The sequence below is a fragment of the Symphodus melops genome (assembly GCF_947650265.1).
Source record: "Symphodus melops genome assembly, chromosome: 13".
Taxonomy (NCBI): Eukaryota; Metazoa; Chordata; class Actinopteri; order Labriformes; family Labridae; genus Symphodus; species Symphodus melops.
Window position 1 is genome coordinate 11,125,427 of NC_136703.1, and position 27,322 is coordinate 11,152,748.

Below are 27,322 nucleotides of genomic sequence, written 5' to 3' on the forward strand. Positions count from 1 at the left end.
TCCTTATCGGTCATCTATTTTTCCAGAGTAAGCTATTACTTGCTGTGGTTGCTAGGCAACAAGAAATATTAATAGCGGCTATTATTAGCTAGGCCCTGCTAGAGTAGTACTAAAATGTGGATGTGGGAAACATGAATGTGTTACATAAATCTCTGGACCTTTCACAGTGTGTGCAAGTCTCTGTTTGTGCTGTGATTTATTGCAAAGACGGTTCATTTATGAGAAAAGGGGGTGTGAAATAAGACAATGGAACATTACCCTGAAGAGCTATTTGAGAATAAATAATTGCAAAGGTGAAACAAAAGCTGTTTAAGACTCCGACACTCCTTCTCTCTTTCCTGTTAAAATGCTATTCCATAAAAGAGTGTGCTTTGTTACACATACATTTGCATGCATTATAACATAAACTTTCTTCTTTATACTAAATCCAGGCACACACAGTTTTGATGTTGTCATGTACTCAAATCAAACAGGTCCAATGTTTTTATAGGATTTGTAAAATCAGCTGTCCACAAAAAAAGTTAATGTTAACGCTAACAGCATCTTTCCCCTGCACTGAGCATATTCAGCACACTAGCCCATGGATTTTGACCTAATCCAGGAGACTGGCTTTAATAAAGACCTAAGCTACCACCCACGTAAAAAAAGGAGCCTGCAACTTATGCAGTTTGATTCTGAAAATCACATAAGACCTGATTAACGGAGGATAAATGCCACGGATGCTCACATTAAAGCATAAATATTCAAGATAGAGGGCAGAAAAAAGTAATATTTATGTCAGATGAAAGTATATTACGTTGAATAATTCAACACACAGGCCATCTATAATTCAGCTTGTTCGATCCAATGATTAAAGCATTCGAATGTGTTCGCCAGCAGTGTTTACATGTTCGGTCTGAAGCATGTTTAACACATGAAAAAGTCCCTATACTGGAAGCGGGAGAGGGGGTTCTGAACAACCCTTTGAAAACAAAAAGTAGTTGACAAGGGATAGTCCCCCCCACCTTGTCAAGATCTTATTTTAAAACCCCATGCTTTCTATACTTTCCTGGTTTGCTATGCAGATCAAAACTAAAAGAATTGTGCTGTACTGAGTTTTCTGCTCCTTTTTTAGTGCAGTTTAAGGCAGTAAAATCTTGAGAGTTTTTTTTTTAACCGAATAGATATTAAAGAAGCTCTGCTGCAAAGGTTTCTGTGTTAAGGAGGAAACAGCACTCTGTATTTATGAATGTTGCATGCACAGTCTCTGGCTTCAGACTGTCTCAGCTTTCTTGACCTCTAATTATCACTCTTATAAGAGTGCTTTGCAATACTGAGAGGATTATCCAAGACTATTAAAGGGGCTATATGTAACTTTCAAAAATAAGTGGTGATAAACGTGAGAGTCTGTTAAGGAGTCTGTGTCTAATTCTCCATCAAACAACAATCTCAGCAAGGACTGCCTGAGAGCAGGAGTGTGTGATGAGTTTGTAGTTTGTACTGTTGATTTCTGTAAGCGGAGCAGAGTGAGGAGGACGTTGAGGACGTCTTTATGACACTTTGATGAAACTTTAGTCTTTTGTTGACTCTTTATCTTTGGTCAAAGGTCAGTTTTTTTAATTGAAATGAATTGAATTGAGAACGCAAATAAAATGAAACTTCCTGGAGATTTTGTGGAAAATCAGACACGGGCAAAATTGTATATGGGCAACACGGATAGATAGTAAGCATCAAATTTTTTGCACAAGTTAAATGTTAGCGTGTAAAAAGTCACATATGCAACTTGTGGCTATACATAAATCATTTGTCCATTAGGCTGTTCATCTGAAAGTCATGTGGTATCACCACAAAAGCAATATTTTTGAAAGTTACGTATCGCAACTTTAAGAGTGCCATAAAGAAGAATTTGTCATTTTGACTTTTTTATTGCTGTTTGAAAGTGTTTAAAGCTGGATCAGAGCTCATAAGATCAATATTGTTTGGCAACATTCTGAAAGATTGAACTTTCTGTGACATGAACATATGCTGCCTTCAGAGAAAATGTTCTGACTTCCTGTCCTCTGACCACAGAGATTAGTAGTGTACTACAGCGCTTGACTCGCATGTTCACAAAGGGCGCACAGCTACAAAAAGGGATGGATGAAATAAAGGTGTACTTACCGAGTGCATGGGCCCCGTGAGCAGGTGGGTGTCCTGACCCAGCATGTTGGACATCATGAGAGCAGGCAGCTCAGGGTAGGAGTAGGTGTTTAGCAGGCCATTGTGAGGCAGGGAGTGAAAGGGGTAACCTGACTCGTGCTCCATTAGGTGCAACAGAGAGGGGTCAGCATGGTTGGGGGGCGTGATGGGGGGGATCTCGTAGTCTTCATCTCCTGTTCCTCCGCCACCACTGCTGCCTCTGCCCTGACTGGAGTAGCTCTAAAGAAGACACAAATAAAAGAATAGAATGTTGTTAATTTATGGAAGAGGATGAATAAGCAACAAAAGCAGTCTTTAATCATTTATCTACTAGTTCCAATACCTTTTTTTGCACCTAAAAAACAAAGAAAACACTTCAGAGTAAATACATACAGTTGTGATTTGAATAAGAGAAAAGTGGGAGGAATACAAAGGGATAATCCACATGCACACAAACCAACAACAAAAATAATATAGTTTCTCATAATAATAAAGTTGCATTTTGAATACTATAGGGGCTGGTTTAAACTCTTGCTTAGTTTTGTAGCAGTACAGGGGAGAAAATAGCCAACAAAGGGAAGTTCCAGAGTATTTAAATTGCTTCATAATTGCCTTTTAATGCAACTTCTGAGATTTTTTCTCTCTTGATTTTTTTTGTTTATTTTTATTTTTTTTATTTTGAGAAGCAGCTCAATTCAGGCTGTTTTGCTGAAATTGAAAACTGTAAACCTGCATGCTTTTAAATACACTTAATCAAATTCATTATGTGGAAAAAGACCATTAATACTCACTTATTGGCTATTTTATAATCTTAAGCCAATAAGCCAATCTGTTTTGTTTTAGAAACAGAAAACAAATTGAATAAATACGCTGAAATTCTTCATTATGAAATGTATCCAGCATGTCCAAACCAGGTAATATAACAGAGATTTTAAGGCACTAATAAGGTGATACATGAACAGAGACTGTGCTTGTCTCTTTCCAGGCCTATCTTGACATAATATTGCACAGAGAAATATGGTTTCTGCTCTCAAAGAGCATACTGAGGGTATTCACAAGGGAACGAAAAGCAATTTTGTCAGAGGCAATCTGATGCCAGCTCCCCTTTATAATGACTGAAGAAAATTAATCATCACAAATAATATTCCAGTGTCAGCCATTCAAGAGCTTTTTAATAGAATTTTTATTATTCATGTCTCGTGGTACACATCAACTAGTCCCGTTCTGCAACATTTCAGAAATCAATTCAATATCATCTTGGTGTATGCTGTCATCTCGCCTGCCAGAGCAGCAATTCATCTTGCAAACAAATACTTTAGCAAACAAATGGCAAGAAACATCAAGAAGCAGCTACAATGTCCTCACAAGAACTGGAGCTTGAAGATAGGATAAAAGTTTCATAATGTGCGCCATCATTAGGAAGAAAATAATAATAATACATGTGTTTACCATCAAGATGTGATGTGCTATTTGCTTCCCATAAAACTCAGTTTCCTTGCACAGTGCTTGTTCAGGAATATTAACACTGATACCTCCTTTTCCCACGGTAGAGTGTGAGTTGTATGTTACTGTATGTTTTCACAGATTACAACCATATGCACTAGGTTCCATTTTACATAAATATAAACAAATCTCATTTGTTTGTGTCAATTTATGACAATATATTGCCATTCATTAAATTGAAATTGACTGGACAGATGACATATTTTAGATAAATGACTCAAAGACATTAAGGATAGGGAAATATAAATGTTTAAAGAACCAGACTAACTCCAGTATTAACGGTTTTACTACTGCTCTTACTTTATTGCAGCCTCAATAATCAGCTTTAATGGTAAGTTCAGTGATTGATTTGTAAATAGACAGAAAAGGGATCAGTAATAGTTTTGATAGTTGGGTCACAATGCTATTTGAAAAGCAAAAATTCAACAAATTGATTTAATACTCAAAATGAAAATCTTGTTTCATGAAGTATTTGGACATTTCACCTTGCTCTTTTAATCAAAATCTATGATGTTGACATATTATTAATAAAAGATCAAACTGTCTGAGATCCATAAGAAGCATTAGCTGAAGCAAATTAAATATGATAAAAAAATAAATAATTGTGATATACGTATACTGTGAATAATATAAAATGGAGTTTACAATTGCCTTTTAGGTTAGGGTATTTAATTACTTGAAAATTACTTTGTTAGGGTATAATTAGAAAAACTTTTTGCAATTCACACATTTTTTCAGTATTCACATAGGGAAACTTTTACACTTAAACAACTGATTTATGAAGAAAAGCACAAGTTTGCCTTTGTAGATCCCTGTAAAAAAAATCTTTGAAAATTAACATTAATATACAATTGAAAAAAGTACTCTTTAGATTAAATCAAACTGATCAGTGGGCTGTCCAGCAAGAGGCTGTTCCCATCAACAATCTTGAGGAACCTAGCTTTACTGCTGCATGCTCATGGATATGTGCATGTAGGGGTACTTAATAGGTACAAAGGGTGACAATCCAAAACTGGGACTCTTGTCAGAAAACTCGTCGGTGTGGTGAAACCATTCTTATCTCTGAAAAGTTAAATTAAAGAATTTGGCAAGAATGAGTTTGCCTACCAAAAAACACATTGTGGTAGGCTATGAAACAAAAATTGTAAGTGCTGTCAGATCCTAAATCTTCAGCAAGTCTTCCACTGCTTTAGTGATTCTTATTTTTCTTTGCAGCTTTCAATGATGCCCTTGAAGTTAAGGCACAGGACAAGGCCATCACACTTTAAACATTTTCAGATAAATAATTCATATATGTGTACTGTCTTTCAGGGAACAGGGGGGAGTGGATAAAAGAGAACGGGGTCCGACAGACATGCCAAATGTTCATTCAGCCTTCACCCTTCAGAGGTGAATTTAAAAAACAAAAACAAAAAAAATGCAAAGAATCGTTCTTTGGATCTTTGAAAAATCTAGACATCAATTGGTTCTATATGTTCTATTTTTGTAACTCAATAGTAGTAAAAATTAAAACAGGCATGTGAATCACTGAAACAATGTATAAAAAATGATTTGAAGAAGAATCTCAGGGATCTCTTTTGCTTTAAATGAAAAACAAAATAACTTAAATTAACTGCAAAAATAAACAACTGAACAAGGTGTTACAAGCTGAAGAAAACAAATTGCAGTTTGCTTATTCATAACCTTCATTAGTTGGTAGAGTCGTCTCTCAACCAGAAGGTCGAGGGTTCGATCCCCAGCTATGTATGAATGTGTTTGTGGGTTGGTGCTCTTACGGTCAATCACTTGGTGCTTTTCTGTGCCATTAAATTGCCCCTGGTGAAAAATAAAGTTAAAAAAAGAAAAGAAAATAATGCTAGCCATCGGAGAGAGTGTCCTAATTTAAAGGTACTGTATAACTAGTACTGTAAGTAAATAGCAGGTAGATGTCATTTAAAAAGTTAACATGATGACTATACGATAAAATAGAGAAATCTTTCTGCAAAATGAGTGAAGGTTCAAAATAAAGTCTGCATCACAAAATTTGATCCTGCACTGTGATATCAACAATTTATTTTAAGTGCAAACAAAATAATCAGCTGAGCTCATGATGATATATTTGTGGGTGAATTGAATGGTTGCACAGTACAGCAGAAAAAAGTCATATATATATATATATATATATATATATATATAGTCTATTGGAGGTCAAATTATTAAAACTTAAGTGTTATAGCTCCTCAAAAAAACAACCTCATATGCGTAGATGCATATAACTTTAAATCAGTATACAAAGTCCTATGGAAAGTCATTCAGCCATATGCTACTTTGTGAAAAATATGACAGTGCAGCATGGTTTCATAGACAAACAACAGCTGGCGGTGCATACATAAAGGTCTTCATGTCCACTCTGTGTTTTCAAGATAGACAGATGGCAACAGTAAATCTTTAAAACATTTCATTTCTAAATTCACCTTCAAGGATCAACCTTGAGGAGCAAAGAAAGGGGCAAGAAATAAAATTCATTATCAGCAGAAGGTGTTGAACATTTCTCAGTCAAGCAACCTATTGAACATTATGGCACCAGCCTACATAGTCCACGAAATCATCTGAACTGACTTTGAAACAACTAGGACCTCCATTTGGGTGATGTTTCAAGAGACGCACAAGGCTGGTAAAATAGGAGAATGAAATAGCAACCCAACCGGCTGACTGACAGTGAGACTGAACTGCTATAAAGGAAGTATGCAAGGATGGGTTGGAGGATGAGGGGTGGGGAGGGGTTACCATGACCAATAGAAACTCAGGGTCATTCGAACCATCACTCACAAAAGGTGGGCTATGGTATTTTTCAACCAATGGCAAAGAAGAGAGCAAACCTCTTCCATGCTCCCCCATGCACTGGTTATTCTCTCAAATGTCACATTAGAATGGATCTCATTTAGGCGGGTTAAAAGGACCTGCCTCTTCTTTGCAGATGAAGGCGGCCTGTGTTGGATTGGGGCTGAACTTTAAAAAAAAAAAGAATTGTGAAAAGGTGTTAAAAAAAGGCCTATGCAGCATATTTATGTCAGTTCAATTTGAGAATAAATATCACAATTATAGATCAAAGATGAAAGGTGAAAAATATGTCTGTTCTTTGTCCAGAAACAGAGAGGAATAGACATTCTTTAATGTTTGGACTGGAAGATGCGTTTTTCTTTTTTTTTTTCATTTCTTTTTTTAACGAGTGGACCAATACTGTTGTCTCAGCCACATTTCCTATTCTTATTCATGAGAGTGAATTGTAAAAATAAATAAAATATGTTGTCTCGTAGTCACTCATCCTCCCCAGGGGAACATGGAAGCCCCAGTAATCACATATGGCACAATAGCTCACCCATAATCCCCTTTATTTTTATTTTCATGATGTCACTCTTTAAGCCCCTTGCTTTATGAGTCGCAAATGGAGTGGAGAGGGGAGGAAAGGAGGTGCACGGAGAGGAGAGGAAAAAGCAAGGGAGGGGTGAAAACAAATGATGTGAATCCTTCATTGTTCTTTCTCTATGCCCTCATTCCAGTCAGGGTAATAAGAGAACATTGTGATTTACTGTCAGTGAAGCGCAAGAGTGCATCAGAGAGAATCCACTGCGGCAGGGGCCATTAAAATAGATTTAACTTCCCACAGTATTAGGCCAGATGTCTACACTTCTATTATATTTCAATCAGCCATGACCTTGGTCTCCATATGATGAGAAAGATCACTGTGAGAGAGAGAGGGAACAAGAGAGTGAAAATACACGTGGAAAACCAATAGAAATATCAAACTACTTAGTCCCACTAAATCCCTCTGCTCCATCCCTTGTGCAGCGGGCAGAGAGAAAAAGAGAAGGAGAGACCAGGACCGAAATAGACCCAAGGTTTCAAGTTCTCTTAAAAGAGTGTATGAATCATTGAGTGCACTTTCACTGCTGATAAGTTGAATTTTTTTCATGGGGTTGTTTGGTGGTGCTTCTTTTCTAAAACATTTGGGGAGGGACTGAGGAAGTGTGCTCAAAAGAGTGGGACTGTGTTGTTTTGAAGTTCTTAAAAGCTTCCCATATAAAAAAAGAAACAGAGAATATGAAAGATAAATGTTTTATATCAACTAATGTAAATACTGACTGCTCACATCACAATGGATCTCTGTCTCAGACACTTATATCTTAGAGTTTTTATTATTTTACATCTGTATATAATAATAATAATAATAATAATAATAATAATAATAATAATAATAATAATAATAATAATAATAATAATAATATAATACCTCATATTAACAATATAGTCCCATTGTGATCTTTTTTTAAAAACCCTTTGTGGCACAGAAAGAATTTCCATCCATGCAACCCTTTCAGCTAGCAGATCAGAGGTCAAAGCTTACTCTCTTTCAGAGGCTGATGGTAATTGGACTTATTGGTTGACATGGCCTGACCTACATAAAGAACTCACAATCCCTGGTTACAACTGTAACTTACAATTCCCATCGAGCACAGGCGTGGATGTTGTGCTGATGTTTCTCTTACACTCCTCCAGCATTGTTTTCAGGTATTGACGTCCCAGCTGGTTTAGAGCTGGAAACTATCGTCTCGAAATTGAAATACGTAACGTACCATATTTATCTCTACTTTATTTGTGCGACCTTGCCAACGGCTTGGTAAGGCCTCAAAGAGGGAGTATGTTGCCATTTTCTAGACCCTCAATTTTAATGCTTCATCCTTTGTCTCCATGTCCTCCTAACTTTTTTTCTTGCAGCGGAAACAATGTATGGAAGGAAAGAGAGAAGTAGAAAGAGAAACACATTCAGGGAAGTATGGGGGGGGGGGGGGGGGGGGGGGGGGTAATGGTGCACTGTGAGTCACTGTTAAGTAACAGTGCCTTTCCACATCAGCATCGCCCACATTGGGTGTGCAGTGCCAGAGTGCCTCTTTCTCAGACAGAAAGAGAGGGAGATAGAGGGGAGAGAGTGAAAGATGGAGAATAGGGGGTGGGGGCTAATCCACTGATACAAACATCTGTATTGCTATTTTTGGTTGACTGACAAAAAATAACATTTTCGTCAAGAAGTTGGGATGAGCAAATGTATAAAAGCAGTAGGTAGCATTCAGGTAAATAAGTGGTTAGGGATGGTGATTTTAATATGGTGTGACCAACACATAACTTGTGTCCCATCAGAATCTATGCAACTAGTATTTAATGAAGCTGCTTTGTTTTGTTTTCTGCTGGCCTTTATGTTTTCCTCTGGTCTTTCATTTACAAATAGCATTGATATAAAGTCCAACTCTGTTCCTTGTCCCCAAATGGTCAATCTTCCAGCTGTTGGGGACATTTGTGAAAATCTTTCTGGAGTAATGTTTGTAAACGCTTTATGCTAACTTCAAATCTAATTATATTTTTCTTAATGTATCTAATTGTTTTTACAATACCTTAAAGTTATTGAAAAAAAAAATAGATATCTCAAAATGAGAATGAGAGACTGGAAGAAAGTGTCGGAGTAAAAAAAATATATGAACAGACAGAAGTCAGAAGACATGGAGAGAGATAGATAGAGAGAGAGAGAGAGAGAGAGAGAGAGAGAGAGAGAGAGAGAGAGAGAGAGAGAGAGAGAGCGAGAGAGAGAGAGAGAGAGAGAGAGAGAGAGACAGAGACTTTTCAAACAAGTGAGGTTTCTATTTTAAACTCAACCATGAGCCACTTTTTTCGCTTGCAGTCGGCCAAATCGATAGAGACACAAGGCACAGCAAGACACCTGAAAACAGAAAAAAACACAAAGGCACATACAGTCTCAAACTTGCTGCTTCTCTGAATACCATGTGGCCCTGAGCTTCCTCTTCTGCACGGGACACAATGCAACAAGTACAACACAAGAAAGGAAGAGGCACAGAAATGTACTCTTCCTCTTCCTGCCACTGGCTGATTTTCTCTTTCAAACGTCCTCCCTAACCCACTATTTCTAGTTTTGGTCTCTAATCCCCTTGTTAATCATATGCACACATGTGCATCCACATGATGCAGAGACTGATTATAGGGCAAGGAGGGGAACACACAGAAATATGCATGGAGGTATAAGTCTGCAAAGTCACTTAAACAGATCCAGCCTGACATGAATCCAAATGAAGAACACCAATTGTCCTTTGTACAAAATTAGAATTTATGTTGGTTTGGTTGAAGGTAACCATTTTGGTTTGGTTGAAATCACTCTCATCTAGCTATTACAGAAATACACAAGGCAATCAGCTTTATTGTGTGATAGCCGAATAATCAGATTTAATGACAGTGTACACCTTAACATTTAAATGAAATAACAGAGTTTTTCTTTTGAAATTGGCTTGTAATTTACCTGTTGCATTCCTATGTTATTTTCTGCCAACATATGCAACACCAATTGTTGCAAAAAAATTTGTTTTCCTCCCAATTGTATGCCTTTTGTGTCAATAATCAGAGTTACACATAGTTAAACCCTCAATGAAATACATATAAACATAATAAACAAATTCCCTTAGAAGTCCTGTTTGTGTGCAGATATATTCATCCTTTATCAACAAAATAACACACTCATACTTTCACAGATAATCTAAATGTCTGGAAGATCCATATGTGCATGTATTTTACAGAAACCGTACAAAATTCAAAGCCTTGAAAACATCTTGTTTGAATGGACAGATTGTGTCCAAGCATACAGTAAGGCTGTTTCTGATTAGCGGTTTTCTCTTTTTAAAAGCTGAGATGTTATGTGTAATGCAATCCTCTGGTTGTGTCAAACTGCTACCTCAGTACATGTGCTGTGGAAGACCCCAGGCATGCATACAAAGAAGTCTCTGTTCTGGCTACATGCACCTTTTTCACAGGCAAACGTCATGTAAAGGCTCTCAAGGCTTCTCAACACAGTGTTAAACCCTGCCTTAAGGCAAATAAGGGCTTTCTTTCACAAATTGTTGACCATAGTAAAGGGCCTAAATCTCTGAGGATTTTCAAAGAACCCACATTTTACCACAACGCTGTGCACACAAAATAAGGAGAAAATAAATAGTACAAATGTTATTGCATTGCATCTATGCATCTTGTGATTTTACAAACACAGTTGAAGGAGTGATTTAAAAATGAGTAGCACTTAAAAAAAACATTTACACACGCATTATAGGTTATTTACTTCCAATATTCATCAGACAGTATTTCATATTGTTTCCATATTTGAATCTCTTGTAAGCCTTGTATTACCATATTTTACTAAATACTGAACAGCTAATAATAAAACTTAGCATCAATTATGAAATGATGCAAGCCATCAGAGTGACAAGATTTGCAAATAGAAAATGCAGATATGCATGTGGTGGCTTGAAAGATATTTCTGTTTTATCTCTTCAGACCCTTTAGCGGGTTAACCTTTGCAAATTCATGGCCTATTCCCAAATACTGTTAAAATTCGGGTCAAGTTCCATTGGAGGACATGCTAAATTATAAGGAGACATTTTTGTAACATGTGCACAAGTCAGGTATAGAATTTAATGATTTTGGATGTTCTATAACCAAACAGTTTTATGCCTAGTTATACAGAAATGGAAACATATGTTGAAAGGTTTACAATTACATTCACTTTCATTCATTGTGCAAGAGGTCTGTGCAACCTTCAGTGTAAGAGTAAAAAGTGTGCATTCCAAATTTCAATTTAAATCTGCTGGATTAACAAACCATAAACCCAACAGTGAACTATTATTATAACAGAGCAATTTCGGCTTTTCAAAACTGGTGTGTAAGCCTCTGTTTGATGGCACTGGCAGAGCATCAACAGCAACTGACATGTTTTGAAAAGCCTAAATTGTCTTGTCCCCAAAGAAGGTGTTTGTTGACACAACACTGCAAACCTGCAGTGGGTGTAGATGATTGACACATGACCGCTGCTGTAGAGAGACTACATAGCTGGACATTTATCCCAATTAGCAAGCAGCTGTGTTTGCAAGCAAACTGACATAATTAGAGCAGAAATGTGGCTAACAACGACGGACCTCAGACTCTGTGATGTGTGCTATAAGTAGACAATAAGCTTCTAAAGCTCCCACTCGACCCTTCATTCTACTCACTCAATCCCAACATCAAAGGGAAGACAACCTTATGTCTATGTGATGATGGTGTGCCTCTCTCGAGGGTTTACAAGCGTATGGCTGTGTGTGTGTGTGTGTGTGTGTGTTGTGTGCAAGTGTGTTTGTATGTGTGTGTTTATAAGCGTAAGTGTGCATGTTTATTGGCATATGTTCTGGTTTTTCAATGTTTGAATTTAAATTTCTCATGGAGATTTGTGCATTTTTTGTAAGTGGGGACATTTTTCGGCTATTTCTGAGGGTTGTTTGAGGGTTAAGACATTGTTTTTAACAATTAATGAAATACTGCAGGTTTCATTAGAGGGTCCAGCTCAATACATTTGCAAGCACACTGTACTGCAACAAAGAAAGTTAAAGTAAGATTTGTAAATGTTTTATGGGAAATGTGTGTTGAGCCTATGCATCTTTTACACAAATGGACGCATTTTTCAGAGGCAGATATATCTCACATGCCTCTAAAACTGAAGACATTACTAGGCACCAAGCAGACAAGAGAAATAAAGCATGGTGTTTGTAAAGTAATTGATTGAACCTAAATGAAACTGAGAAAATGGACTGAAAATGTGCTAATGGCCTAACTATGTGGATAACTTTGTGCCAGAAAGGTGTGTATCAGGTGTGTGTGGTCAGTGTGTGTGCGCGTGTCTTGCTGTCCTAGTCCCTCTGGTCTCATCCTGTTACTCTCTGACAACATTTGCAGGGTGCTAATTGACGAGGAGCATCACCATGTTTTGTCAGAACATGAAGGACTCGCTGCTGGATTAACAAATCCAAGAGCTCAAAATTCTGCCATATGTCTGGCCATGTGTTCCCATCCACCAGCTTGGAGCAGTCAGTGCCGAGCCTGTCTAACTCACTGACACTACGACTGTGCTGCTTCAGACTGGAACTAGAACTTTAGTAAACCTTGCATAGAGAAATGTAGGTGACTTGACAAGCTCATTGAAATTACATTTCGGCGGCTGTGGCTCAGTTGGTAGAGTCGTCGCCCCTCAATCGGAAGGTTGAGGGTTCGATCCCCAGCTCCTGCGAGCAACATGTCCGATGTGTCCTTGGGCAAGACACTTAACCCCAAATTGCTCCCCCTGCTGCGTCTGAGGCGTATGAATGTGCGTGAATGGATAGATACTGGATGGGCCACATATCCAGCCCATCAGTGTGAATGGGTCTGAATGGGTAGGTGTAAAAGTGCTTTGAGTAGTCGGAAGACTAGAAAAGCGCTATACAAGCTCAAGTCCATTTACCATTTACATTACACTAACACTGTCAGATTGAGGGTTTAATCTTTCTAATGATAAAGTTACCAATGGCACATTAACATGCTCTGGAAAATGTTTTCTCTCAAATGGTATACTGTATGTGAAAGCGATACTTTTGCTTATGAGACATTCATTCATTTTTTTGTGACTTAGCGAGAGAGGGTGAAAGTCGTTGGAAAATGTTTTTGATAACTTCAGCGTAAATTGTAATTAGTAATTTTGTCTCCTCACATTGTTTTTTTGTTTTGTTTTTTCTTTACCAAGCTCTGGCCCAAAAGCTGGTGTAATTAAATGATCAGACAAATGGAGGATGTGTGGAATTAAGGAACAGCTCAAACAGGAATTGTAACTCAATGACTTAATCTATGGATTTGTTTAAACAAACTGTATGATCAAAACTCAACTAAGGTCCCGTGTCCACCTAGCGTTTTTTCCCTGCAGAAAAGTGTTGGCTCTGCTCTCGGAAGCGCTCGCATGAGCGTTTTGTGTGCTGAGAGAAAAAGCGCTGTACGTCAGCTCTGTCTCCATGACAACAGTTTGTTGACAATGGCTGGTATGAACGACGATGTTAGAAGATGTTACTTTTTACTGCATATTTTATTATACTTGAATTGTTTGTTCCCTTTACTATGAGCATCAATCAAAATATTCTCGAACTGTTACTTTGTCTGGATGATGAGCTTCATAATGTCGGCCCCGCTATCACAGCTCCGATCAGACACAGAGCGAGGAGGATGTGGGTACAACACGATCTTTAGGAGACAACAATACTGGGAATATGACCGTCTTGTCCAGGAGATGCTACTGGATGAAGCCCAGTTCTAGTCATATTTCAGGCTTAAATAAATGAATAAAATAAATATGAAAGCGAAACGACCAAGACCAACTTCTCCGCCATTGTTTTTGATTGTCAAGGTGACGAATAACAGCCTTTCAACCTTGTGATTGGTTCGTTCAAAAAAGCGCTGGTGACGTCAGCAGCGCCTTTTTGAAAAATTGAAAGATTTTTAACTTTAGCACACGGAGCAGCCGCACAAAAACAGCAGAGCGCTTGCTGAAAAGACCCTGGGAATTGTGCTTTTCATCCAAGCGGCCGCTTTCTGCTCTACCTATTAAAAACACATGAAAAAAGGCGCTGGCGCTGAGAAAAAAATGCTAGGTGGACACAGGGCATTAGAGTCTATAGCTACAATGTAAACTCTGATTCCATTCCAAACTCCATTTTGTGATTTTAGATAGATGCCAATCATGCCAGTGTTAAGAGGGCAAATATGAATTAAGTGAAGCTATAAGTATATGGAAAAGTTGTCTGTTGTGTAAATAAAGCAAAGTTAGATTTCATTATTAAAGCAATTGTTTTTTATGAGGTATGCTCGGAAGAGATTGACTCAAAACAATTACTAAGTGGTTTTAGAATATCTTCTATTCAGCAATTTGTTTTTCATCAATATGGTCTGGTTACATGAACATTAACATCAAAACATTACTATGGAAATAAAAAAAATCTCAGTTGACAAAAAGATGTCAAAGACCCAGTTTGCATGTCCAGCTATTGCAGTAGAAACACCGTTAAAAAAAACAAAAAACATTTGCAATGACCCCTACTAGTCTTATCTCCAAGAGTTATCTTTTATAGTGCAAAACAAGCATGCCCTGTAATTAGATAATAATTAACACATAATTAAGTAGGAGCTATTTTTTCAGATTTGCACAAAGGAAATTTTAAGTTGTAATTGTTTATGTTTTCAATCATATACGGTGGCTTGTTATGACAGATTAACAGACAACAATACAATACAACTTTAAAAAGTAAAAGTGAGCTATTTCCAGGTACAGGGTTAGGGTCTAAATGACTAACCAACCACATCTTCAATGAGAAATGAAAACTTTTATGTGCAAACATGTATACTGGGTGTGTGTATATATATATATATATATATATATATATATATATATATATATATATATATATATATATATAACACAGGGGATTTCTTACCTGGTTTGGAGACCTAAACTCTTGGTTATTGTCATTCATGTACATGTTGTCACCATCAAACTGTGGACAGAAAGAGAAAGGAGGAATTCACATGGTTGATTATGCAAAAGGAGTTGTGAAAAATGTGGGGGCCAGGAAGGAGGTGTGAAGAGGAAAAGCTCTTTACGGGTGGCCTGAAGTGTGAGACTAATGACTTTGTCACTTTGGTTAAACCTCATGGTGGCATGGCAGCATGGGTAATTACTGTTCGTCAGCAGGCTGGTAATTAGGCTACATGAGCACAGTGACGAGAGATGGGCTTTTCCCTGTGGGTACTGCTGTGTTTCTGAGACAGAGAATGAATGTGAATGAATATGTGAGCGCAAACAGTGGTTAAGGATGTGTGTGTGTGTGTGTGTGTGTGTGTGTGTGTGTGTGTGTGTGTGTGTGTGTGTGTGTGTATGTGTGTGTCTTTGAAGCGGGATGGAGTATGCATGTGTTATTTTGTCTGCTGCAGAGTTGGCATGCTGTGTCATTACTGGGTTAATCAGGTTATGAAAGATCGCTTGCTGAGGGTACCAAAACACAGTTTGACATCCTGTAACAACAAATGACCCTTGATCCCAGAGGGTGCTCAGAAACAACCCCAGGTCAAGTGCTACATTCTACATGCTAGTTGTGATGTCTAGTGTGTTGGTAAGCTTAATCCTGAAGAATCTTATTGGAAAGTTATTTTAAAGTTTGCTACAAATGTGTTTTGGTTGGAAATTAAAATCTGGCCCACAAATGGCTCAGCAATAGAACCTGTGTTGTATCAAGGAGACTTAAATACAACTGCTATGTTAAAAAGAGCTGCAATTTGAAATGCCCTTGCCATCCAATGTCACAAAGCTTTGTCATAGCACTCTCATAGCAAATGGAACAAAACTTGACTTGATATAGCACATACACACACAAACACCAAATGTTTCAAATAAAGCCCCTTTAATTAGTTTGTTGAAGGGGGTCATTATTGGTATATCAATTTGCAAGACAAATTCGGCTCGGGCAATAAAGGTTTTCATTTCATCAATACAGAGAACAATCAAAAAACAGAAAGCATAGATAACATGATCAAATTAGATAGAATTCTATTTCAAATTCCCCAAATGTGAAGATACAGGAGATGTCTGTTTGAAAGCTAGATATGACTGAAAACAAATATTATATACCTCATAGACACAATAGTAGGCTTTAATGGACGGCAATTGGTAGAATTCCTATTGGTGAGGTCTAATATCTACAATGTTAACGAGGGAAGAAGTGGAAGCTGCTTAGTGAGCATGTGAGTGGTGAGACAGAGAAATTACTGTACATTATTGCAGAAGAAAGGCTGTGGGACTGAGCGCCTGCCTTGGGGCAATGGTTGGTTAACGATGCATATCATAGAAGCCCTTGTGAGGATTCACTTGGTTATTCTAATGATTACATTTACATTCAGCCACAAATGCAAACATGAAATGGAGACTAACACTTGCAATAAGCCTCATTAAAATCTCACATGATTAATCTGAAAACCCAGCAGTGTTTGTTTAAAGCCAAATTAAATGCTGACGAATTGTCATTGTTACATTTCAGGAGATACAGAAGCTAATTAGCTTAATGGAGCATGGTAGACATATGTGTATCTTACTCATAGTAGCAAGGTGATGTTGACCTAAAAGACATATTGGAGCCTCTGGTTACCTACCAGCATCCTCTGGATACAATTTTCTCAGGGTTAGTCATTTAAGATTTAAGATTTACTTTCTTGATCCCACAATCCTGAAATTCGGTTTAAACACTCTTGTAATCATGCAACACACACATACGCTGAAAAATACATGTGCACAAACAGGATCCTATGGACATGCACTAATGGGGAGATGTCAGAGTGACGGAGCTGGGGGTGGGGTAGGGGGGGGCCACACCCCATCAGTTTTTAGGAAGTGCTTTGGAAGCAAATTCCATATTTGGTCAACACAGGGACTTGAACTGGCGATCTACGGACTGAGCTATTGCTGCCCCCTTGTATTTAAGAATTTTCTAAAACCACAGAAAACTGAAAGATCTTGTATTTTAGCACATTTTGTGAAGATTAGGGATGTTATGATTAATCGATTAAACGCTGTAAAGAGTTTAACAGATTAAACATTTATTAACCAACAAGCCGTTAACAATTTTACGAGCAGTCACATGCAATACCATTTCTTATTAAAGGGGGCCTCTGTCACCTTTGCAAGTCACAAAATGACTGTTCTTACTCCTAAAGGAAGAAGCTGTACAGAGAAAAGTGAGGTGAAATTGACAGTTACTGGAGAGATACCGTAAATACCGTTTGCATTTAATGAATTAATGTTCCACGTAACTAATGTGCTGCGATAATGGTTTTAATAAAACATAAACAGAGTTAAATATGCCTATTGTAGCTCATCATTTATTAATGATTAATTGTTAATTTATCATTAACGTGTTCAACTATTGTTAAGGGAAAAAAATGTGCATCCCTATTTAAGATACAGTCTTCTGCTCATCACCGAAAGTAAACCTAGAGCTGTTTTTGTGAGTTTCAGAGCACACACTGTTGTGATCGATGGAAGGGTCTACTATATTAACCACACTTTACAAAACAAAACAAGTGCATGTAAATGTTTAATCTTGATTGTCCTGTCGCCATGAATATGGGAAGCTAAAATTGAAATTAAAACGTCAATAATTGCCCAGCACTTATATAACATTCATCATAAAGGCTTGGAAAGGTCAGCCATTTTGTGCTGCAACATGGCTGCCCATATATTGCAAGGTAAAGCTGTTTTCCCCTGCCCCTCTCTCTCGAAAGCTCTTTTTTTTTTTTTTTTTTTTAGCAATGTCTCGCTCTCCCACTTAAAATGCCAATTTATCCTCGGCTCAATGCTATCAGCTCTGCCATTACTCCACATTTACTGCAGAAATCATCCTCTCTTTTCTCTGTAGTTCCTCTTCTCTTCCTTTTCACCCTTTTGCTCTAATCTCTCACTCTCTCCATCTTCTCTTTCAACTTACCTTAGCTTTGACTTTCTTTTTTTTTCTCTTTTTTCGTATCACTGATTTCTCTCTATTCTCATCCTAAAATTTTAATAGTCCTTATCTTTCTTTCTTTCTCTTCCAACACTCTTTCCCTCTCTTTCTTCAGCAGGGCCTTGCCTTCACTCTTTCTCATAGGCAGTCTAATTGGGCATTCTGCCTGAGACAAGGGCCTCATTAAGCAGTAATTACACACATGTTGTTTTCGGCAAACATCTCTATTTGGATTGCTTTGCATAGTAATTGTTCAGCAGGGACCACTGCTCACAATGTTTCCCTCTGTGGCTCATGTGGTGCTGGCAGAGAGGAATAAAAACATGGAGAGGAGTATGGGGGGACTGAGAGGAGCAGAGAGAGGAAAAGGAAGAGAGATGTAGAAGAAAAATAATGGGATGGGGACAGGAGACAAATTGAGATATAAAGAATGCATACGTGAGAGAGAAGGAGTATAAGAGGAAGAGAGAGGCAAAAAAGAGAGAAACTCAAAGGATGAAGGTGAGGCAGAGGCAGTAAATGAAGAAAGACGATGAATAAATGACAAAGAAAGAAGAAGACAGATTCAGTGTGAGGAGAAAATGAAGGGATGGAGAAGGGATGACAACGTTGTGGAGAATCAGTAAATGAGGAAGACAAGTGAGAAAGTAAAGAGAGACAGGGAGCGAGAGAGAAAGTTGCAGAACTAGGTCAATGCCTTGCAATCATCAACAAAGCTCAGTGTTTCAAAAATAATGAAGCCACAAGGTGGAAGTAATACTAACTAGCGTATCCAGGGAAAACATGTAATATTTACACAGGGCTAATGGGGCAATACAATGCTGGAATCTTTTCATCTTTTAGTGCAGCAATGAGACAGTTGATGGCAGGATTGTACGCTAAATTATAGACTCCATTGAAGCTTGTTTTCGATTGATGGACAATTTACAAAAGCTTCTCATAAACCCTTCTGGGCAACATCTGTTCGGTAGAGATGAAGCACTTGTGTGATTGTGTAATGTCATACCTGTAAGGTCATGAGAGAAAAATTGCAAACAAAATTTTAAAAGATATGCAGTAATTTATTTTAATAAAACTTAGATAATCAAACTACTTACTTATTTGAAGTACACATAACATAGAAACCTGTTGTTATAATTCAAGTAAACACACTTCTACAACAGCATCATGGGTAGCGGAAATTAAGGCAGAACATGAGCTATATTACTCATTGGGAATTTTTTTTTTTTTCTCATCTGCATTTTGGAGGCACTTTATAAGACAACAACTTATATCTTACTGCAGAGGAGGTTTTACAGTAAAATATTTCACATACTGTATGGATTAAAATAGTTTGATTAGCAAGTCATGTAAAATATTACAGTTTATTTATAAGGTCTGATATTTATATGGCATGGTATACATCTATATGAATAAAGTAAGTATAGAAACTATAAGCAGAGTGTTATAGCAGTGACTTTAATAGCCTTTGCAAGTATATCAACTTTCTTAAAATAACTCTCTCACTAAGCGGAATTAATAAGTCCAGAACAGTACACAGCCATTCTGTGAAGAAATGGGTGTGGTATTGTAGAGAAGGTGGTGGTGGGAGGGGGGGGGGGGCTCATGCAATATGTATGCCTATTTGAGCACTCTACTTCCTCAACTACCCTGTTCCTCTCTTTATTTCTCTTTTTACAACTCTCTCTGTCTTTCTCTTCTCCTCTATTCAGTTAAGGAAGAGTCATGAAGAATCTCAATCTGAGACCCTGTACCACTGAATTTTGATGTTGCCCAACTTGTCACCAGTGGTTTCAAGGTTCTTTATTTGTCAATTCCAAAATATGTCAGACATACAGTGAAGCTAGATGCTAGATGAGAGGATGAGTAAGACAGATAGACACGCACATGAAAGAAAGAAAGAAAGAAAGAAAGAAAGAAAGAAAGAAAGAAAGAAAGAAAGAAAGAAAGAAAGAAAGAAAGAAAGAAAGAAAGAAAGAAAGAAAGAAAGAAAGAAAGAAATTGGAATGGAATTCAAGAGTTATTGGCAAAAGGGAAAAAAAGAGTGAGAGAAGAGAGACCAAAGTAACAACTCTGGTGTTGCACCACACCCCAAGCAAACAATGAATATGGGCAAACAATGAGTATGGCACACATACACACATGCACACAAAGCCCATAAAAAGCGCAGCCTGTGCCCATGGCGACACATGCTCTGTTGTCGTTAGATAAGGGGAACAGGGCCTCTTCCTGGGTGTGAGAATTTGATCCTTCACACAAACAAAATACATTTGCACACTCAGCTGTAGCAGCACCAGGGTCACATCCACCAATGCCCAGCATTTGATGTATCATCACCTTTATCAACTGCATGGCTCATTTTCCTATGCAAAACCCAGGCTATGTTTGTCTGGACTGGTTTGTACAGGGTCAGTAGGCGCAGAAACGCCATGATCAGATACTGAAGAGATATACAGAGCAGCTCTGCATTTCTCACAAAGGAATTTTGAAGGAATTCTGTTTGGAATTTGCTGGAGTTGTGCCAACATAGAACGTTTAGTTTGAAGAATTGTAAACATGAATCTACGCAGTCTTGTATTTCCTCTTAAAAGCTCCCAGCATTAGCTCTCCAGTTGATTCCATTTATATTTAGTTCAAGTGATGGTGTTGTCTTTTTGCCTACATATAACAAGCATCAGTCATTGGTGAGGGTCAAAACCCTTCTACAAAGATACATTACAGAAAACCCCAATCTTCCTATTAGAAACGGTTAGGAAAAAGAAAAAAAAATTCACAAAAGAAAAAATCAAAACAGGTTCCAAGAGCTTTAGGCTCCACCTATATCTTATGATGTGTAAAAACAAAAAAAGAAAGCTAAAGCTCTCATTCATCCGCTTGCTGTTGCATTGTAACAACCACAAAACAGAACTGACAGTCAACTGCAGAGATGGGAGGGGAGATTGAGGAGAAATTCACAATTGTGTGTGTGTGTGTGTGTGTGTGTGTGTGTGTGAGCGTGTGTAAAGTGTGGGGTGCTAAATAGGGTTTTGTTTCCACCATGAACCTAGGTTCACTGTGAGTTGCTGAGTTCACAAGATAACAATTTAAACAATGATTTAGGCATGATTACTTACAATGCTTCAACAGCAATTAAAGGATAATAGCTTTACATACTATATGTTTTTTTGCTGTCTCTTTAATAAAAAAAAAAGACTGTTATAACAGGGTTCGGTTAAACCCTGTCAAACGTATGTTGTTGTTCAATCTAACCAGGTGTGACATTTGGTCACAGCTTCTCTGCCTATAGAACTTGTTTGATGAACCAGAACAAATATCTTGATAGAGCATTATCAGTATAATCAATCTGTCTGTACAGAGAAGTATGCAAAAGAGGTCATAAACAAGAAGGGCCCTATTGTATGCTTGGTGCAAAGCTGGGGCATACCTATCACCTTAGAACACCTTAAACCTGGTCTAAAGTCTGAAGTCTGTGGCACAGAATATTGCTGCTATTTAGAGTACTCACTGGTAAGATGGGCATTAGGGCATAAAACTGCACGTTTATAGAGCATTTCTACTAAGCTTGTTCCACACATACATTGGATGCACTACAGTGCACACTCTCTACAGTTTAATATCAGAGCATTTTCTGATATATTGAAATTGAGATTTTAATAATGTCGAGGACGGAGAGACAGAAAGTTGTAGTTTCTTTTTGTATGGAAGCACATGCAGAAGAATACAAACAGAGAGAGTTGGATCATAAATCTTTAACATAACTATGACACCAATAATCAAGCCCACAGATATTAATTCAGACTGCCCAGTGTCCATTACGCACAGATTATAAAAGAAGAATTTCAGTAAAGATAATGTATAATGTAACATTATTTAACATAATCGTTTTACCTATCCGTTCCTGTCGGCATGTCTGGAGGGTTACGCTTTTGTGCCTCATGCTGCAATGATCACTTTGTCTTTTTGGTAATTTATGATATTGTGGAATTAATTTAGTGATTTTGGAAATATAACTTTGGTCCAAAATACATATATTTCTTACAGTGTCCTACGTGTGTCACATGTTAACATATTTAAAGGAAAGAAATTAACTGAGCCAGACAGCAGATTTTATTCGAAAATAGACTGAACTCTTTGTAAATAGAAATGCACCTGCCTGTGGGCGCACCTGGCTCTGAAAGGGAATGAGAGCTGAGACTCTGATTGGTTTGATCATCTAATACAACCTCTTTGCGCTCTATACATCTTGTCTTTGTGTAACTAGCAAAAGGTAGTCAGACATTCCCAAAATCACTTAGCACCACGTGCTTTAGATAATGTGCTTCACATTGTCAAAACAGGACTTAAAGTCTACCAAAGTTTGAGTGCATATGCAAGACATAACAGAATAAAGTATGTCAGACCAAAGTGCCAGCCACAGACTCTCCCTCATCCTGCAGTTGTGGCCTTCAGCATGCTGCCTGCAAACCAGAACTGGTAAACACTTTCTCAGCATTAAGCCGAGTAGCATTATATGCAATTAGCAGGTAGCCTTCAGGGGATAAATTCTGCTAATCCTTGCACTACAGGCGCTACATGTTAAGAAGTTTTCAAACAGGTCTATGTGACACTTAAACTTTCTAAACCGAAGTGGGAACGTTTATGTTTTTATGTTCGTATTTGAAGTTTTGGTGTAAAATATGTGACTATTTCAGCAAAGTTTCTCAGAGAGAGAATGCAGAGCCAGAATCACTTTTAACCGACTGAGGTAAACAGTGATGAGAGACGATAAAGGGCAGAGTGAATGTCACATTACCCCAGCCTTTACCTTTGCTCGCCGCAGCATCAGATAACTGCCACTGGAAAAAAGTTAGGTTTCCTCTAGCATATAATTGGTTATCTTATTGCAATCTACTGCTATCTTGCCTCTGCACAGAATATAGTAAAAAAGAGCAAAGGGAGAAGAGGACAAAAAGGTTGATTTCAGACTACTGACTAAAATAAATCATTATGAACATGGGAGACTCATCACTCTATTTCTTTTGGAAGACTCTTCTTCTCCACGTTGGAGAAGAAATAACAAATGTGCGGCAAAAAAACTTGCAGTTAAATAACAAAGGGCTTTCGTAGTTATGGGAAACATATTTCAATGATACTGTATGGTGTGTTAACTTTTAAACAGCATTAGTTAAATAAATAAAGAGTCAAACATTCACTGATATTTAACCAAAAACTTATGTTTTGACTTAGATATAGGTGTTGGGTCAAACCAAATGATAAATAGGCTGCCACAAGAGATCCTATGAGTCTTTTGGAGTCAGATTGGCATCTTATTTTATTTTGCATTAAAAACCACTGATGCAATAAGCCCAACTGTAACTTTGAATGATTCCACACAAATGTGACAGTGCTTGAAAACTTCATAATCTGCAATTACTTTAAGTGTGCTTGTTTGTAAAAACAAACACGTATAGTTTTTATGGTTTGGGAAAACTTTATTAGAGAATTTTCTCATGTGTTTATGTTTGTGATTTTATGTGTTTGAAAGGGTTTTTATGAGTTTAAGCAATTTAATTTAAGCTGTACAGATCACTAGAGCAGAGCCTTCAAATTGCCTAGGTTCGTACCTTGAGGTACACCTTTCTCAATCAATTGGCAAGCACAAAGAATAAAGGTTTCATAAATTTGAGGCTTGGCTGCTGTATCTCACCACAGCAGCGGGCAGTCTTTTCCTAGCTGGATTGATGCCTGGAGGGGCAGTAGTGTGAAGCCTAACCCCTCGTTCAGCGACACTGTACCGGGCCTGTGTTAAGAGAGAGACAGCAGAGAGAGAAAAAGAAGAAACAGAGAAGACAAAAGGGAGGAAGGAAACAAGACGCCGGGGCTTTAGTTTGTGAGATACAAGCAGGGCATTTGTAACATGTCAAGTGGCTCCCATCCCTGGTCAACCTTTCCCCCACTATCCCTTTCTTTGGTTGCTCTGCTCTTCCCCTCGTGCCACACACGTGCAGGGGGAGGAGTAATGACATGAGACTTGCACAGTAACTGAGCTGACATCCCCTCCAACTTGAACACGCCTTCTACTGATGCCCAGCTCCAAACTCTCTAAAACAAGCATGAATGCCACCCCTGACAAGAAAGATGGGCTGAATGCTGGCACTGAGCCAAATAACTTGAGAACAAATGAAGCGCCATGAAGCAATGAATGGATTTACACTGTATGCACATTACATACACAGCTATCGTTGGTTTATGAATGAATCATTTTATAATACTTCAGTTATTGTGACCTGCAAACATTAGCTAATTCTGGAAAAAGTGCACATTTTACTGCCTCACTGATGGCAGAAAATTGAGCATAAACAGAAAACAGAACTAAAAGGTTATAAAATGTGTGGGGCAAAAAGTGCAGTTTAGCTTAAAAAAGACATATCTTTTATTTTACAAGAACAAAAGGGTTCATCTTTGTGCTACACTGTATTCAACGTTGTATTCTAACCCAGTGACAAGAAGAGTAAATGACCAGAATCACTCAGCTAGGGGAAAAAATGTCCAACCGCAATTGTAAGCATCTTACCAAACAATGATCTCTGATGCGCAACTGCTGACTTGTTAAGGACAAACACCTCTTGCACCCTGACCACAGACAGCATGCTAAACACATCATGCTATTATAGTGCATATAGAGACCTGTGAACAGACTTTCAGCTGCTCACCCATTTCTTGGTTGTCACGTGGTGGTGTGTGGGTGTATAAGATGTCAACTAAAACCTCAGTGGCCTTTAAGTTGCATCACCAGAAAACCAACATATAAAGGTGAGAATTTTTTTTTAACAGATAAGAGTTCAAGCACATGCAGACACGTATAACACAAAGAAAAGTAGAAAACATAAGGAGGCTTGTAGCAAAGGTTTAGAAAACTTTTCTGAAGATAAAGACTTGAAATTGAAGTTGAATGCAAATTATTGGAAACAAATGGCATTTGCATGAAACCATGTCAGGTGCAGGTGCACTAAGCACTGACATGAGAAAGATGTATTGGTTTGTTGTAAGACAACACAAAACTGCTGGTGTCATGTATAACTTAAGCTTTTGACTAAGCTCAATGATGGCCTGCAGACAAAACCTTACACCTTTCACAAGACGTATGCAACAAACTAAACTGTGAGCCTTGTTAAATGTGATTCTTCTATTTATGTACAGTATCCTACTGTAATAGCTGTTGTAACTAAATAACTTTAAATCCAACAAGTTGATTTTTTCAGAATGCATGAGGATAAAACAATCTTTCAGCAAAGAAAAGTACATCACCAAAAGCAGTAAAGGAACTGATAAAGGTGCAGGACAACAGTTTTACAGAGCTGAAACAATGGAAGACTGATGGTGTGTCATTAGCGCCCATTGTGAATCCTTTCAGTTAGTAATTTGTGGGAAGGCTTTTGCATTTTTAATATTCTTAAACTGAAGAGCCCTCGGAACACAAACTACATAAAATAATAACATGCATTTCACCTTAGCACTATCCAAGCCTCTCAATTATTTACTCCTAATGAATTGCCCCAGGCATTTTTCATCCAAAGTACAATATTAACCATCCCAGAGAGGCTGAATCAGCTCGTTCAAATACTTAAATACATTTACTCAATTATGCTCACTGTTCCTGATATCAAAGAGACAAGAGTGTTCAAGCTTCTTTTTTTGAGAAAATATTTACATGCACAACACGATTACCAAACACAAAAACTGACAAAAGTGACAACATTTTTCAAATGTTCCTCTGTTTTTTGCATCTATGGTGTGGGTGGACGATTACACAACGTTTGCTGTTGTAGTTATTGTGGTGTCTGACCTCTGTAGTGCAGAAACATGCAGCCCAACATGCCAACATCTTGTCACTCAACTGTTTAGACTTAAACTGACAGGTTTGAAAAGGACTGAGTTAAGGTATGGGAATTTGCCAAATAAGAAAAAACAATATCATGTGTTGAGTCATGTGATTTATGATGTCATCATAGACAAGTCATTTGAGTACTGCTTATTTCAACCAAAGTCTCCACAAGTGCAGGAAACTGCAATAACCTTAAGTCAAGAAACACATCACCTAAGTGGATGTAAATAGATTCTACCATCTGTTAGCTTCAGCTATAGGGGGCAACTTCTCACTGCGGAAAAAAATGTTTGTGTGCTTTAGCGTAATATTTGTTTCTTTAGCCAGTGCTTATTATGATCTTATTTATCTCCATCCAAAGGCAAAAACACATTCATCAAAAGACACTAGATTTGCTTGATTATTTTACGAGAGAATAAAACATGGAGGCAGTTGATTTTCAGATATTCCTGTATGTCATAAATGTGTCTATTTTATAATTACAGAAAACTAAAAGTAACTAACAGAAGCAATCTACTATATTTTAAAACTCCAAATTGTATATCCATTGGATCTGAACATTTCACAACTCTGACACCTTCAGTACAACATACATTCTTCAGTTAATTCCATGCTGTCCAGATGTAATCATTAGTCTTTGGCTGTAACTAACCAAAGAGATATTTAAGTGCAAAGCATCCCGTTCCTAGACAGCTGGTAGTGGTAAATTCCTCTAAGGGAGGGAGAGAGTTTAAAAGAAAACATATACTATTTTCATTTCAACTGCTTTAGGGATTAAGGCTTGGAGCCCCAGAAAAAAATGCATTAAAATAATCCACCATTTGCATGTTTTATCTCACAAAGGAGGATCACATACACACATATAACAACCCCCACTCTAACTCCCTCCCTCCCTTCTTCAACTACATCCCCTCCCCCAGACGGAGTGAGCACACATACAAAAGGACACACACTTCCCACAAATACACACTGGCATCATTAAACACACACAAACACATACACACACATTGAGATCAACCTGCTGCCATCTGCTCTACGCGCTCTGTACACTCCTTGCAGAATACATTATTCACTACAATACATCACATCACATTCCCTCAATGTCATAGCCTTGTGCTGGAAAAGAGTAAGAGAGAGAATGGAAGCGAGCAGAGAGCAGAACATCTATTGTACTCTGAACAGATAGAGAAACAGAAAGAGGGAGATATATATATATATATATATATATATATATATATATATATATATATATATATATATATATAGAGAGAGAGAGAGAGAGAGAGAGAGAGAGAGAGAGAGAGAGAAGTTTGGCCATGCTACAGTGGTAGAGACATTAAAGACAGTTTGAATTGGCTTTTAGGTGAAACAAGGTTGTCAGTTCTAGTTA

The 27,322-nt window shown here is 37.7% G+C and overlaps 1 protein-coding gene across 2 annotated transcripts in view; it reads right to left on the reverse strand.

Moving 5' to 3' along the window:
* LOC306833862 (TOX high mobility group box family member 2-like) overlaps window positions 1–27,322 on the reverse strand; it is a 68,905-nt gene that overhangs the window by 19,587 nt on the left and 21,996 nt on the right. The window contains exons 2-4 of one of the 2 annotated variants that reach the window (XM_079359467.1): window positions 23,755–23,847; window positions 15,015–15,074; window positions 2,140–2,397 (exon numbers count right to left, since the gene is read on the reverse strand). In XM_079359467.1, the coding sequence (XP_079215593.1) occupies window positions 2,140–2,397; window positions 15,015–15,074; window positions 23,755–23,847 (411 nt within the window). The remainder of the gene's footprint in view (window positions 1–2,139; window positions 2,398–15,014; window positions 15,075–23,754; window positions 23,848–27,322) is intronic. The other variant, XM_079359468.1, reaches the window with a different exon arrangement.